The following is a 17,554-nucleotide window of genomic DNA, read 5'->3' on the forward strand; positions in this document are numbered from 1 at the left end:
CGATGCAATTTTGCATAGGATTCAATGTTAACAAGGTCCTGTTCATTTCCCCACTATCCAAGTGGGCATAGAGTTGATTTTATAAAGCGTGGCGAGCGCAGCGAGGCGAGCGCGGAAAACATTTTACGTAATCCACGGCCCCTCGCGGGGCTCACCACGCTTCGGGCTCGGTGGCTCGCTGCGCTCGCCACGCTTTATAAAATCAACTCTATGCCCACTTGGATAGTGGGGAAATGAACAGGACTATGTTAACATTGAATCCTATGGAAAATCGCATCAGATCGCATGCGATATCGGATGCGATTCAATGCGATTTTTCCGACCCGATTTTAAAATCGGGCGCCCAGATACTACATAAGTACCCAATCATGTCTTACAGATATGGAAGTACTCAAAATGGAATTAAAGAAAATGGTCAGACTTCAGAGTACATAAAAAAAGTCCTCATCTTTTTTATATGTTAATATTTTGTAAGGGGGCAGAGTAAACTCCAGAAAAACAGGCAGTCGGAGTGCCAACAAAGCTATTGCTTAACTTTTGTGGTTGGTTTGTGTAAATGACTTATATAGCTCCCTGATACTGTACATCCAGCTTACTCCTGAACTGAACCACATTTTGTCCACCTCTATGTAATCCTTTTTCCACATATCACACTTACCTGTGTAAATAATTAATTTTGCAACAGGAAATATAGGGAAATTGAGAGCTGATGGTGGAAGGAAAGCTGGAACCACAGGGATAGCACTGGGGTGCAATGTGTTACCTGTTGTAGAGAAAGAGCAATGGTCTATAAGCATCTGTCCATGCAGCATATAACCAGACAACAAGGCCTACAGTAGGTACATACAATACACACCTGATGTTCCTGTAGGTGGAGGTAAGTGGGGGATAGCTGCTGAATCTGGAGAATAGGATTTTACAGCGTGATTCAGACTTAATGCAGGGCTACCTGAGGAAAAAATAGGGGACCCAATAATACTCCAAAAACTATATATATACACACACACACACATACTGTACATACATACACGTACATACACGTACATACACGTACATACCTTTCTTCCTCCGCTTTCGTGCTGTTTCTGGGAAATGAGGAATTCTTGTTGAAAGACCTGAAAAATATTATAAATCAAGATGTAAATAAAAAAAATGTACAATGCATGTCATGTTATTTGTGTGACATTTTTCTTATTGATAGACTGGGTGTAATTTTAGGCCTGTTGGTACAAAACATCAACATTAATTTCCTACAGAAGGCAGCCTTTTTATTATGACTAAGATCAGTTATATGTTTATTATCCTTCTATAAAAATCATGACTATAGTATTTTATTAAAGAACTAGTATTCATTTATTTTCACAATGTATTATTTTATTAAGGACACAATACTCATGTATCATTTTACCGTGGAGTAATATTTATTATTTATTATGGGGCTATAGTATTTGATATATAATGGTTCAATAGAAATGTATTCAAAACAGGTGCACCATAACATAACCGGCGCCATTCACAGTGCCTGAAATACAGAATACACCATTACTCATGAAGCTACCAAATCTCCTGTGCACTTTGTAATCATCTCTAGCCCTGACTTTATGCAATTTCTTAGTATCTGGCAATCCACTCACCCATCTATCTCTGCTTCAAACCTAAAATGAGGCAGTAAGAGGCAGTAAGACTTGTTTTCTCTCATTGCTGCACCATTATACAAATCCCTACACTGGCTCATGGTGCCCTCAAAAAATCAATCTATAGACTGTATTAGATCTTACACTACTTTCATCTATACTACCCATATTAATGCATCCGTTCCGGTATCCATTCTGAGACACACTCAACTCTCCTCCGTTTATCCTGTACTTTGGGTACAAGAGAAAGCACTACATCCATCCACTCACTTCCTCAGCTGCCTTCTCCCTGCCAGTCCCACAAAACCCCCAAAGTGTGACATATGCACCAGTCCTTCGTTAATAGCTCGATTTGCTAATTTCCTAAATACCGATCAGGCCCTAAGAATGGTATTTGGCAGTCCGTGTATTGGACACCACTTCTGGAATAATTATAAATGGACAGACAGTAATAGCATGACAATGATCAGTGCATAGAGGTGCATAGTAATTGCATTACACTCAACTATGCACTGATTATAGTATGCTGGCAGCAATTTACATTCCTCAACAAGGAAATAAAACCTGTAAAAAGGTTTAATCAGGGCATGATATTTTGTTTTAAGGTATAGGATTCTAATTACTCTGTTTGCCCATATTTAATTACATTCCTGTTTCTGTTTTTAACCCTTTGAGTGCCAACATCTGTGAGAGATGCGCAAAAATATCTGCTAAAAATGCCAACAGCTCTGTGAGAGATACAGTATGCAAAATATGCACTAAAAATGGCAGCATTGCTCAGATTTATTATATGAATTTAAATTAAATAAAAAGTTGTGTAATAATGATTATATTTCCTATAAAAGGTAAACACTACATTATGATGAATAAAAAGGTTTGGAGACAATGTCCAATGTATTTCACATCATTAGTCATTTTTTTTTTCTTTTACATTTTGACTATGATATTCTATTTTTGTACCTGTTGCATTTGGTGCTTCAATAAAAACATATAAAAAAAATGTTTGCCAATTTTCACACCAATTTTGACAAATTCCCTTGGCACTCAAAAGGGTTAAACACAGTATATAACGAAATAAATGTACAGGCTAAAGTACAGTTTTGTTTCCTCTCTGGGGTGTCTGATCTTTCTTCTACCCAAGAGCATTCGTACGGTCACTAATCTGACAGGCATGATTGTAGAAGAAGGTGAAAACACATTTCATCTTACTTATTGGGGGAAATGAACTAACATGGGAGTTCTATTTCAGAAGGGATGTTGCTATGGTTAACCAATCAGATACTATCTATTATCTTCTAGAAAGTGATAAATAATTAAGACGTAGATTCTGATTGGTTTTCCATAGCAACATACCATGTGAAATAGAAATCCCATCTTATTAAATGTTCAACCTGAATTTTAGTTTGTGTAACCTCGACCTTCTGACTCACTGGAATTCTTTAACTTGACAATTCTCAAAACAATATCTCCTCAGTAAATGCAGGTCACATATATGGGTTACTGCGCAATGCTTGTAATATAATACATGGACTACTGTTTGTGAGAACAACTATTACTTTCCTTTGTCCATAATATAATACCTTTCAGTACTCACATCTTTTTCTTGCACATTTTGCTGCTGGTTTTTCTACACTTTCGTCTTGTTCAACAATCAATTCTTCTGGGAAAAAAAGGTACAGAATGACATTTTCTTGCAGTCTTGTATTCTCATTGATCAGAATATACTAAGTTTGGGGAGGATCCCTTGTTGCTACTGTAAGGCCCCGTACACACCAGAAAGATTAGCTCACGATTAGGGCTAATTTCGACCGTTGTAACGACGGTTGTGCATGCATTGTGGGTCAATCGTTCGTTTTTCACTCACAATCAGGATCGTTTGCGACGGGATGCGCGCTCCCGTCACGTCGTGTGTCGCATTGGAGATTTTGCCTCCTGCAGCAGAATCTCCAATCCGACCGCAGGTCGGGTGCTGATTGTATGCACATCTGAAGCACATTGTGTGTGCTCCCGTCGTACGGACCGTCGTTCCAATCCGGCTTGTTTATAAAGACACTCCCACCGCAGCCATTTTGCCTTAAATTTTGATTTACTAACGATCCGCACATCCGACGGTCGTACGACCATCGTTACCGATGTCGGATCGTTAGCTAATCGTGTGCACCAGGGAACATGATCGTTCCCTAGTCGTTTACCGGCAGCGGGAGAGCGCACCAGGAAAGTGCACGCCAAATCGGTAGCCGATCGTTAGACGATCCTGGTCGTTCTGGTGTGTATGGGGCCTTAGTTTGCAATTATCACCTAAGTATATTGGTATTTTCTGTAGTTAAAAAAAAATATTGATGACATTTTATTTTATATTTCACTATAAAAATGCATCCATAGTATTTCTATTATTCTTCCTGCAGTTCCTTTCATGCCCAAGATACTGACAAAATTAAATCAATTTGTTTTCCCTAGTATGTTGATACAAATATGTGTACTTTATATGAGTTTATTTTACTTACTGAAAAAGTCATCCAGCTGTTCATTTCCTTTACCATCTAAGTAATTTATTATGTCTACACCTGAAAAAGAGACATCACTTATACAAAAAGCAAATAGGCAGAGAAAAGTAATTTGGCAACACTGGAATACAGCAGAAGGGACATAACAGTCCTGGATTAAGCCTTTGAGGGGCCCAGGTCACTTTAGACAGGGGGGGGGGGGGGGGGCTCCCACTTTTCATTACTGGCTGCAAACTGCACTGGAGAATATTACACTTTCAAAACACAGAGTAAAGGCAGTATAAACTTGGCCGGCCAATGGGTAACTGCAGGGACAAGGCCTCTGCTGCTATCCTCCATGAGCCTGAGAAGCATGTGATGAGTTCCACCAATCAGAGCTCAGCACAAGCCTCGTCAGGCTCTGACCTCCTATGCAAAGTCATAAGACTTAGTCAGCTCTCAGTACTGCACTGCACACTTGTGCCGTCAGTGTGCCTTGGCTCCTGATGCTCAGGCACCATTAATCATTGTCACATTGACAGATAGGTGAAGCTGCAGCAATACCCCACTCCCATGCACAAAACCTTTAGCAAAAATAAATATATATTTTTTAAAAACATGCCGACCACAGTAGTAGTACGTTTATTTATAAGGCGCCGCAAAGTGTCCGCAGCGCCGTACATAGCAAACAAAAAACAAATTACAAGATAACGTACAGGGTGTATTGAAAAATACCATATAAATAGGGGTATAGCTGGTAGAACTAAAAGCAGCATCAGTTCAGAAGTAGGTGTCAAAATTGCCGAGGATACTGAAGATGAAATAGAGGAAGGGAAGAACAGGACAGGAGCACAGGTGAGGTAAAGAGGTAGGGTGAGTACGTGAGGAAAGAGGACCCTACTCATAAGAGTTAACATACTAAAAATAGGTGGGTGAACGAACGAAAAACAATAGAATAAGTAGGAACGGAGGGGAACGGAGGCAGGATAGGAGGATCAAAAGAGGTTAGGAGGAGGGGGGCCTAGATAGAGGGGGGCCCACTGCTGTATCTGCTGCCTCACTGGCTGGGATTCTGACTGCCGAGACATTACAACAGTCGGAATCCCGGATTGTATAACCCCCCTACGTCTCTTGCTATGTCTGCCCACTTGTGCTGCAGGTGCCAACCTATGCCTCCTTGATTAAGACTTGTGCTGCGTGTGTCTCCTTATCATGTGGTCTGGCACCTACCAAATATGGTCTAGTGTGTACAATCAACATTGCTAACGATGCACCAAGAGGAGCTGGCATCATTACAGACCTCGCCCGTCTACTGAACATGCAGTTAAATTTTAGCTATAAAGCCAATGACCCACATATTCAGTGGGTCCTGATGACATCATTGAATGATATCATGTACTGATATCATTCAGTGTGTACACTCAATTCGGCCACCAGCGGCTGATATCGTTAACACTATCAGCCGCGGCCTGCATCATCTAGAACAGTGTTTTTCAACCACCGTGCCATGGCACACTAGTGTGCCTTGAGCTGCTCTCAAGTGTGCCCCCAGATCTAAAGAAGCTGAAACCAGTTTACAGCCACGACCAGTTTAACTGTTATTTACTGGTTTCTTCTTTTCATGTAAAGGGCCAATGTTTTTCAGTTTTGTTACCTGTGGGGATCAGTGTGATATTTTTATATGGAGGCCAATAGGTTTGTTTTTTTCCTATGGGGGTCAATGTATTTTTCCCTGTGGGGATCTCATGGTGTGCCTTGGCAATTTTAAAATCTTATTTAGTGTGCTGCAAGGTAAAAAGGTTGAAAATCACTGATCTAGAATATATGGGGCTTTAGTTTACACATAGTCACACAGACCTTTAGGCTACCCTTATAAACATTTCATTGTGGCTTGAAATGGACATGACAGGTCCACTTTGAGATTTAGGAAAGTTGATGTGTGGAATGATGTATGAGCAAAACTTTGGGGTTTATTTATTAATTTATTGTATGTGTTAAAGCCATAGAGAGCGTGCATTGGGCTCATGGTCACCCCCACACAGCTAAGGGCTAGGAGGTATGATGTTGGAAGAATGGTGGCACTGGTCATAGATGGAATACCTTATGTTTATCTGCACTGGTCACGTTTTTATTCTACATGCTATGATTATTGTTGTTTTGGCTAGAAAAAAGCTATTTGACTCAAATAGCACTATAGTATTAATTCATAATTAAGTAATGTTTCTCTATGAAAAAATTGGTTTGTGGTCAAGTCTTAAATCAAGCTCTATTTCAATATTAGTGGTTTATTAAAACAAATGTCACAATGCAAAGTCCAACCGAAATGGTCTTCTGCCCATGCGGCATCTCCGTGCATCTTCTCTCTCCATCCTCCTTTAGAAGAGGACGTGTCCCTGAGTGAGACTATTATAGAGCGAAGGTATCACAAATAATACTGTGTGACCATCGCTAACTGCTGAAGGGCCCATCTCACCACTACAGGTGGGAACTAGTCAAAACACATAGCACCTGCATTACCCCACAGCTCCTGGCTGGATCCATTTGTATCAGTTGTATGTGCATAGCTGCAGTAACCCTGTATCCTGTTGTCTGCCAGTAATACCCCTTTCAGACATATGCAAAAATCCTGGGATTATCCACGCATAATCCAGGGACTAGCTGTCTGAAAGGATATTTTTATAGACCCGGGATTGTACCGGGTTTAAATTCCCGGGTGGTGTTTCACAGTATGTCACGATTTTGTTAAGAGTAGATGTCCTCTTATTGGTTTCTTTATGAATGTATATCTGTGTTCTTTTCAATAAAAACAGAATATACAAAAAAATATCCCAAGTGATATGTCTGAAAGGGGTATTAATAAACCAATAACACTGGCAAAGTTATCCAGTGTCAACGAACCTCTATCGCACACTTCTGACACCTATCAACATCACAGGTTCTGGCAATAGTTTATACCACCCAAAAATGTATTGATTACCTGCTATATCCTTATCTACACCGTATGAAAGAAAACAACTTACCCACTGGATGCTCCAAACAATCTGTAAAAAGAGAAACATGTAAGGTGTACGTAAATTAATATTACATTGTGTTATTTTCAATCAAATGTGGCTTACAGGATAAATAACATAGCACTATTACCCCAAGACAATGTTACATTCATTTTGACTAAAATGTACTTAAGGTCCATACACACACTACGATGTCTTCTTAATGATGATGAACGACCCCATTATAAATCCTCTACTGAACAACCCAGACCGACTTTGTTCAGGGTCGTTTAGGAGGTGAATCTTTTAACATCGTCTACTGTTTATGCTGTGAATGATGGACGACTACCAACGATGCGCGTACCCGTGGGTCGTTGAAGACCATAGCCATCGTCAATGCATGCAGGTCAATTTGGCTATGGTCGTTTACATTGTTTGTTTTTTCAATAGAAAAGGTCCTGCATCGTTTTTCAGCCGTCGTGCACCAGTGATCACCTGCAATGCGGACGTCGTTCATTTTCACTTCAAGGGTGAAAATTAAAGATGGTAGTTAACGATGGATCGTTACTGACACATCTTTGTGTGTGTATGGGCCTTTATCCATTAAGTTCTGTATGTTTATTAATTGCTGATGCAGCACTATATGTACCTATTATAGCAGGAGGCATATGCTGTCTGATCAGGAGGCATATGCTGTCTGATCAGGAAGGGAGCCGGCTACAGGTGCTGCTAAAACCTGACCTGACCTGACCTTAATCTGGAGAAGAAAAACATCCTTTATCATCTGGAGAAAAAGGTTGACCACCTGCCCAATACTGGATCGCGTCCCTCCAATTCTAAAGCAATACACCGTTTTCCAAAACACCTGACCTATTGGACTGCCGTATATAGGTCCCCCCGGGCTGGCTAAAACAACATCCTATGCCAACGGGTTTGGAACCAGGAGACCATAGGACATTCAGGAATATCATCACAACGGATTCATTGCAATTTCTGGACACCATCCATGATCCACGCAGGTTTTATCAATCTTTCCCTTTTTTCTGACGTTTATTGATTCTCCTCAGGTCCCCGATTTTACCTTATCAGGTCTTTTTTATAATTTTTTTGTATTTTTTATAATTGTGATATATGAATGTTTACATGTGAATAAATTGTTATATATATTTTAAAATTGATGCATACATCCCTTTTTTATTAGATACAGCGCTGCTCCTCCCCCTTTTTTCCTTTACAGATGTGAGGATGACTGACTTCCAATGAAATAGCAAAAGGTAGAGATCCAAGGAATAAAGGGGGGTATTCCTGCTGGCAGAAATAGTGTCACTCGACTAATTAATGCTGCTGTTACCGACCGCATTAAAGGCAGTCAGATCCAACTTTTTTAGTCAAATCTGTTTTGTCGGAAACGGCCTCAGATCAAATTCACAGCCGTTTTTCCGATCCACAGACTTTCCGACACGGAACATTGAATTCTGACTGTCGAGTTACTGTCGTATCGGATGAAAACTTCCTGGGATTCCTACTGTTTGGGTCTTCCGACAGTCGGAGTCCCAGATTGAATACCCCCCAATTTGTCTTAATAGTAGCGGGGGTTATGCAGTATTGACATGTTTGAGCTCAATGTAGAAGAACTCCTGCTCTACTGCCTCCCAGGTTCCATATTTTGCAACTGCTTATGAAAGCTTCAGCAAGAAAACCTGTGTATTTCAGAGCCCCTATTTACAAGAGTAATAGGAAGGAGAGCTCTCTGCACCACAGATCTCTATACTGAGATAATGACACCTACTGTGCCTCTGCCATCCATTTTGTTGTGATTGAGGTTTGCTGCTAACGTAAAGATGTGTTCTTACTCTGAGAATAAGGAAATAACACATTTTCTTTTGTATCCAGCATCCAGGCCTCTATCAATTCCTCCCTGGTACACAGGTGCCAGGAGTATAATTGATATTGTAGCCAGGATGGCCCATGAGGAAGGAGCTTGTGACACCCAATATGTCCAATATGTTCTTAGTAATACCCCTTTTACACCAAAAATCCCGTACCCGACCCGGTATTTGGAACACGGATCCAAGCCAGGTCGGAATCCGGGATTTGCACCGTTTACACTGCGGTGCCTACCCGCAGTGTAGACGGAGGCGGCGCTTGGAGATGACATCATCTCCAAGCGCCGGGACCGCCGAACTCCGAACTGAGGTAAGCTGCTGGGATGCCCCCGTCCCTGAGGAGAATGGATCCTGCACAGAGGCATCCATTCAGCTCCTCACTGCCTTCTGCAGAGTAGAGCAGACAGCAGCGGAGGCATCCTGCGGTCAGTTGGGCCCAACCTCTATACTGACTGCAGGACGATGCGTTCTAGAGGTTGGGCTTCCACCATTGATGTGAATGGGAGCTGGGTCAGATGACCTGGCGTACCCGTTTACACTGCTCTTTACCCAGGTCCTAGCCATGTCCAACCCAGGTCAGGACCTGGGTAGAAGTTCCATGTAAATTGATACGGGTTGACCCATTTTACACCGCCAGTGACCCGCTAATGACCCGGGTTTTTGCGGCGCTGTAAAAGGGGTATTAATAAACCACTAAAACCACCCGTCAGGGTATACGTTGGAGAAATGACTCCCATGTTACGTTCAGCTACTGCCTCTTATATGCTCAGTATCATTGTGAGCATATATTATGGTGGTTTATCACCATTAAATATTTAGCTTTTTCAATACAATATCAACCAATCAAAATATGCTTCTTATTTATTTAGCACCTTCTAATTCCCCAAAGACAAACAACGGAGTGCATGAGTTGTTTATTTCATCACCTGTGAGTTGCTCAAAATCACTGATAGGAAGTGTATCTTCAAGAAAACGGGTATCTAGCAGAAAATATAAAGTATAAATGATTATTTTCATACTAATGTAAATGCAAAAATATTTGGAAGCACCATGTAATGTTAGCCCTATATAATAATACCTTTACTATTACTTATTTATTTACAGTTTCTTCTATAGTGCAGCAAATTCTGTTGCGCTTTACAATAGGAAACAGTGATAAAACAAACTGGGTAGGGGGGCGTGGCCAGATCGGAAAAGAGGACAGCAGCAAATTTCCTCAGCTCCTACCTCTCATCCCATAAAAGTGCGTTTTATGCACTCTCCCCGCCCTAATACCCCTCTACCCTGACCCAACTGTCAGTCGAGACCAGAGTCAACAGTCTGGTGCAAGCTGCGGAGCCGGGGGTCCTGATAACAGGTCCCTGCAGGTTGCGGCCCATCAGACCCTGAAGCCGGGTCCTCAATTTTGACTGCACACCCGCTGCTGAGCTCCATCGCTGGACCGCGAATTACTGGGATGGCGGTGGACACAGACCTCCTTCCTCTGGCCCCATCATGTAAAATCGCCCGCAGCCGTTGTGTTGATCCGGGACTGCAGCCGCCGGAGCTGAAGGTAAGGGAAGTTGCAGATGCCCCCCCCCCCCCCCCCACACACACAGCCTGTCCCTTGCCGATGTTCAGAGAGCAATTTCAGCATTAAATCAAAAATGTTATACTCTGGGTAACAGAGCTAGTAAATTACTAGCGAGGAAATTGAGAATCAAAAATACAATAAATAGGATTAAAAAAACTATCCAAACCAGATGGATCGGTATTGACAAATACGAAGGACATTGCTAATCAATTTGCCTCCTATTATGAAAAATTATATAATTTAAAGCATGACCCATCTACACCCCAACCCTCCAGCCCTCTCATAAGGTACTTTCTAGACTCCATAAGCCTTCCCTCTTTGTCTTCGGATGATTCCTCTGCACTTTGCTCTCCTTGGACTACTGAGGAATTGCGGAGTGCGCTGAAATCTCTTATGAAAGATAAAGCCCCTGGCCCGGACGGGCTTATTAATACCTTCTATGTAGTGTTTCAAGACTCCCTCTCCCCTGTCCTCCATCATCTCTATAACGATATATCGGTCAACCCATTCCCTGCTGAAATGCTGGAAGCACAAATAGTAACAATCCACAAATCTGGCAAGGACCCATTTTTCCCCCAAAACTATAGACCTATAGCACTTTTGAACACTGATCTAAAGCTATATGCTAAATTATTAGCAAATAGGATTAACCCTTTAATAACTACCTTAGTTAACCAAGATCAAGTTGTTTTTACTATGGGACGACAAGCCCCTGATAACACCAGGAGAGTATTCTCCCTCTTAGAAGAACGCTCTATAATTCAAAAACCAATGCTACTACTGTCGTTGGATGCAGAAAAGGCCTTTGACAGGATTCACTGGCAATGCATGAATGAGGTCCTATTTAGATTTGGATTTTCTGGTAACTTCTTACAAATATTCTCCGTTTATATGCTAATCCTTCTGCTCGTGTTTTCAGTAATGGCACCCGCCAATGCTGTCCCCTGTCCCCCCTTATTTTTGCTTTAATGATAGGACCATTAGCACAAAAAGATTAGACTATCCCCTTCTGTGGAAGGAATACATATTGGTACTCTACAGCACAAAATTTGCCTCTTTGCAGATGCTGCCCTTCTATTTGTAGCTAACCCTGAATTCTCTATTATTACCTTTCACTCTATTCTCCAAGAATATTCTAATGTTTCTTTTTATAAACTAAATACTACCAAAACGGAAGCTCTTGCCTACCTGCAGTTACGATAAAATTATGCTTGGCAAACATCTTCCCTTCAGTACTTAGGCGTTAAAATCCCCTTGAATCTCCCAGACGTAATCACACTTAATTATCTTCCCCTTCTGGCCCAATTCTCTTCTCTTACTAAACAATGGATGAACTATAACATCACTTGGATGGGCCGCCTAGCCTCTATAAAAATGATGCTTCTCCCCAAAATTTTATTTGGAAAAATAAAAGACCACGGATGGTCAGAGCTCGGCTATACCGGTCCAAATGTAATGGTGGCCTCGCTTTTCCAAATTTTGAACTGTATCAAGCTGCTTCTCTATTAGACCAATTAAAAGATTGACTATCATTGGAACCTGTGAAACTGTGGGTTGCTATAGAACATTATTTATGTAAAGACTTCCCTCTTTCAGACCTCATTTGGCTTAATCCCCCCAATAGACCACCCTCTGCCATATCTGCACGCCCTATTTCCCACACCATCCGTGTATGGGACAAGCTAATTGCTGCATTAGGTGAATTCTCCCTTCCCTCGCTTCTGGCGGTCTCAAAATGATTACCTGATTTATCCATACATAATTGGATAGAGGCTGGAATTTTAACTATTGGTGAACTCTATGACAATTCAGGTCTCCTCTCTTTCCAACAACTCCAATCGAAATACAATATCCCGAGGAGAGATTTCTATAAATATTTACGCTTTAGGCATTGGTCCAAGGCGCAGACACATGCCTTAAGATTTTTGCCACTACCCCCCCCCCCCATATGTATTGTCTAAAGTTAGTACCCAGGGACACAAGAAAGGTATATCCCAATGGTGCTCTACCTTGCTGTCCCCACATGATGAGACTAAACTTCAAATTCAGACTAGATGGGATCTGGGTATCATCTTGACAGACGCTGAATGGAACACGGTCTTCCTTAATGTATTCAAAATGTCAAGATGTATAAATCACTCTGAAATGATGTTTAAACGTATCCATGGACTATACCATACCCCAGAACGACTTCACAAAATCTTGTCTGAATCCTGAGACAATGAGTGTATGTGGGAACACTAGTACATATATTTTGGACCTGTCCTGTCATCCAGCAATTATGGACAGAGGTCTTTAACTTGATTAAACATATCTCTAAGGTCTCTACCCCACTACTCCCTGAAATCCTATTCCTGCACCAATTTCCCCTAGAGGTTCCGATGCACTATATTCTCATAGCAACTTGAGCAGCTATTCCTCAATACTGGAAGAGACCAGACCCTCCTTGCCTGCCCAAGATTATATATTATTGTGGGGAAGGGGATCGCGTGACCAAGCGCCTGAGAAACGTACGTAGGGAACCCCCGGGACATGTGGCGCACCACGTGACTGGGCAGTCCAGGCAAGGAGAGACGCCAGCGGGGACGCCAGCACATTTACACAGGAACCTGGCATCTGAAGCCAACTGTGAGGTAACCGCTGGACTTGTCCAGTGGATACATTCATATTTCTATCAGCAACATTGTTTCCTGTCTCCTGCTAGCAAGTGCGGCATCACACTGTTATAGATTCATGCTTATGCTAAACTGACACCTAGCCGTGGCAGCAGCATAAACAGACACAGTGATTGCTACATTGCCTGCAGCTTCATCTAAGGGGGAAATTCAATCTCCGGTGAGCACCTCCCATCGGGGAGATGCCCGCCGGGCCCTATTCAATGCTGTCTTCCCCGACAGCATTGAGCAGGGTATCTTGGCAGAACGAGCCCGACATCACAAGCTGTCGGGCTCGTTCTGCCGAGAACAGTCGGGAAGGGACGAGCTGCCGGCTGCAGCTCGCCTCTTCCCGGCCGCAACTCGTGGCCACGCCCCCTTTTTGCTCCCCGGCAGGCGGGACATTGAATCCCGCCTGCGTGTTCTCGGTCGAGCTGACAGAGAACGGGACTGGGTCACGGCGGTCGAGCAAGCCCGACTGCCGTGACCCTGACATTGAATACCCCCCTTAGTGTATTATAACACCAATTTCCTGCTATTAAGATCAAGGGCGCTCCTGTTTATAAAGCATCTCAAAGACACTTGTCTGCGTCACATTTTATACTAAATAACGTGACCCATGATTATTTCCCACTGTTATTTCTACTGTGACACTGGTATAAATTGGGTTGTATGAGGATCACACTCTGACAAGCTGTCTTTCCTTGCCTGCATATATAAGGCAATACCAGCCTATCAATACTATTATATTTCTAAAGCGCTTACAAATTTTATTTAAAGGAATATACACACCATTATTTTTTAGAGTATACCAATAAAAAGTGTAATTTTTAAATACTGCATATCTAGCAAATATTGGTCCTTGATTTAAGGGTGCCCCCACCCAGAGTTCTTTCTCTCTCTCCTCCTCTCTTGGAAAACCATAAATATTGCCCAAGATTATAGCAGCTGCGCAACACAGCTATGAAATGGAAACTATTGGATTTAAATATTCTATGGCGCCAAACTCCCCTTTGACTAAATGGTTTCCCTGGTCTGACTATTACGAGACCCTACTACCCCCACCACGATCATACTGTAGCTCATTTGGGATACTATGGATGTCTCCGTCCCTCTCTGCTACATATAACTTTTGTCGTACCAGGATCTATGGCATCACACCCCACCCCACCCTACCTCCCTTTTAATTCTCTTATTTCTTCCCCCCTAGCTTTCTTTCTTTTTTTTTTTTTTAATCCATTTAGTGTATATTCTCTCTCAATGTGATTGAAATTGTATTAATGTTGTATGTTCTATGTTGAACACAGAGCCACGTGCAGTATTGTTCCTGTGCTGAATCCACTCTGTATAATTTGTAATTAAAAATTTCCTTAATAAAAATATTCAGTTAAAAAAAAAAAAAACTGGGTAGTAACAAACCGACGTAGAGGTAGGAGGGCCCATTAGTAGCGTTAATGTTATTGTTTAGTGATGTCACCCAGCTTTCGGCTTAACATGCAGTCACTGTTGATGAAGTCCGATTTGGGGGGATCGTTAATGATCCACGGGAGTGTGTATCATTAACAATATAGTGCCTACACACTAGATGATATGCACGATAATTTCATTAACTAAATCGTTATTGTACATATTGTTTGGAAATATCACATAGTGTCCCCAGCTTTAGACCTGGAACAATTAAGACATCTGAATCCCTGAGAATACCTACAGTATCTTACACAATATCCAGGATGTATATGAATTGAGTCTGTTGATATCTAACACAGATGTTTAGTTTTAATATCACGTAACAAAACATCATGTACTCCATCGAAGAACACGATTCATGAAATCACACTTCTAAAGCATGTTACACATGTAGCGACATGTGTAGCCAGCGATATCTGGTGGTGATGGGGACAAGGCGGGGTTCTGGCATGCACACTTGTTGATGCCGGCAGCGATTTATGGTGGTGGTGGTGGGGGGGGGCATGCTGCGGGTCTCTTTAACAATGTCCTCCGTTGTCTGTACATGAAGGATAGAGGAGGATAACGGTAACGCCCTGCAGCAGTGCACATTGTTAACAATATAGTCCCTTATTCAGACCTTATCACTGCTGTGTGAGAATGCAGAGGCCTGTGATTAGATAGCCACTGCCCCAACAGAGAGAACCCTCCCACCCCTTGCAAATCTATGAATTCCTTGCAAATTGATCGCTGAGCTGCAAATCAATTTGCAACTCACTCACCATCAAATGATTTTCCCAGTCTGTGCAAGTGTGTGTAACTCTGATCCTAGCACAAGTCTGAGACAGAGACAGGCTTATTGAGGCTGGAGCTGTCATCACAGACCCTCCCAGAAGGAGCCTGGGCATGTCTGCGTTCTTCCTGACACTCCCAGAAAACAGCTAAATAAGACCCATCAAACTGCCGTTGGAATGCAAAAAAAAAGGAATTTGCTGATTTTTGTCTTTGTTTGGCATCATGCTTACGTGTTGCGACCCAGACGCAGTCGCTCGATAGTTGATCGCTGTTGTATGAATTGGCAAGCCGATCAGGTCTGAATTACCAGCATAGTGTGTTAACGATAATCGTCTAGTGTGTTCGAACCTTTAGTAAATTTCTGAGATTTGTAAAACTAAACTCCCCCCCAAATTCCTGTGATGTCAAATTCCTGTGATGTCCTGCGTAGTTGATCACAACCAAGTTTGCCTCAATCACGATTTTTAGTAAATATACCCCTAGTTTACCAGCTGGGTTGGGAACATTTGGTCTACAGCATGATGGTCGACAGTCATTAGGTCGACACTATTAGGTCGACATGGGAAAAGGTCGACATGGTTCTAGGTCGAAAGGTCGTTAGTTCGACAGGTCGTTAGTTCGACAGGTCATTAGTTTGACAGTGAAAGGTCGACATGGGGTTTTTCAGTTTTTTTTAACCTGAGTGTCAACACAGTCGACATGGACACAGTTTAAAGTGCACCGCATCCCCTCACATCGCTCGCTATGCGTTGGGCACACTATTTTATTCCCCCACCACACCCTAGTGCAGGGGTGGCCAACCGGTCTGAGGTAAAGAGCCGAAAAATATCGGCAATCAAGCCAAAGAGCCGGCATCATGCGCACGCGCCAAAAAGGGTGTGGTCAGGGGGCGTGGTCAGGGGAGTGGTTATATGACACAAGGGGGAGTGGCTACATGACAGAACTTTATGCCCCCAGTGCCAGACATGCCCCCCACAGTGCTAGGTATGCCCCCAGTGCTACACATATATGCCCCACGGTGCCAGATATGCCCCCAGTGCCACACATATATGCCCCACGGTGCCAGATATGCCCACAGTGCCACACATATATGCCCCACCGTGCCAGATATGCCCCCACAGTGCTAGTTATGTGCCCAGTGCCAGGTATGTCCCCACAATGCCACACATATGCCCCCACAGTGCTAGTTATGTGCCCAGTGCCAGATATGTTACCACAATGCCACCTATGCCCCCCACAGTGCTAGTTATGCCCCCAGTGATAATTTCCCAGCAGCAGCACTCACCGTTGTTGCTGCTGCTGCCGGGCGGGGAGAGGACAGTCTGGCATCCCCCTGCAGTCCTGTCATGTCGCTGAGGGGAGAAGAGCACACCGCGCGTCTCCTTCCCCTCTCACTTCCCCTCTCACTTCCCTGTGACTGGGCCGTCCACCAATCAAATCTCGCGGGCCTGCTCCTGATTGGCTGCCGGCCCGCAAGCTGTGATTGGCGGGCGGCCAAGTCACAAGGATGCACAGTGAGGGATAGGAGAGATGCGCAATGCGCGCTCTCCTACCCTCAGAAGGTATTCGGGACGGGAACTGGTGATGGGCGCCACGTCGGGCAGCAGTGCGAGCAGGAGCCGCACATTAGAAGGGGGAAAGCCGCATGCGGCTCGAGAGCCGCCGGGTTGGCCACCGCTGCCCTAGTGGATGGTAGTACCGCCTGTCAGCACATCGGCTCAAAAAACAGTGGAAAACCCAATGTCAGCCTTTTGACTGTCAACCTAGACACTGTCGAACTAATGACCTGTCGAATTAATGACCTGTTGACCTAGACCCATGTCGACCTAGACCCATGTTGACCTAATGGTGTCGACCTAATGACTGTCGACCATCATGCTGTAGACCAGGGGTCCTCAAACTATTTTGCTCTGGGACCCCATCAGACAATAAAAATAAATACAGGACCCCGGCAAGTTACCGCAGAAGGTCATCACATCACGTGTGAAGTCTGCAGACAGCACATACAAGGCCGCATTGTAGAGCCACAGAATGATGGGAGGAGTCTAAAATAACAAACAACTAAACAGATATTTGAGACTCCTTGAATCATT

At 43.1% G+C, this 17,554-nt stretch overlaps 1 protein-coding gene across 2 annotated transcripts in view; it reads right to left on the reverse strand.

Annotated features, from left to right (window-relative positions):
• CIITA (class II major histocompatibility complex transactivator) overlaps positions 1-17,554 on the reverse strand; it is a 79,947-nt gene that overhangs the window by 39,589 nt on the left and 22,804 nt on the right. Inside the window, exons 3-9 of one of the 2 annotated variants that reach the window (XM_083153356.1) lie at positions 9,920-9,973; positions 7,138-7,158; positions 4,139-4,198; positions 3,229-3,291; positions 1,059-1,115; positions 857-949; positions 659-763 (exon numbers count right to left, since the gene is read on the reverse strand). In XM_083153356.1, the coding sequence (XP_083009482.1) occupies positions 659-763; positions 857-949; positions 1,059-1,115; positions 3,229-3,291; positions 4,139-4,198; positions 7,138-7,158; positions 9,920-9,973 (453 nt within the window). Of the gene's footprint in view, positions 1-658; positions 764-856; positions 950-1,058; positions 1,116-3,228; positions 3,295-4,138; positions 4,199-7,137; positions 7,159-9,919; positions 9,974-17,554 lie in introns of both variants that reach the window. The other variant, XM_083153354.1, reaches the window with a different exon arrangement.

Source organism: Crinia signifera, chromosome 7, assembly GCF_055691185.1.
Source record: "Crinia signifera chromosome 7, ASM5569118v1, whole genome shotgun sequence".
Lineage (NCBI taxonomy): Eukaryota > Metazoa > Chordata > Amphibia > Anura > Myobatrachidae > Crinia > Crinia signifera.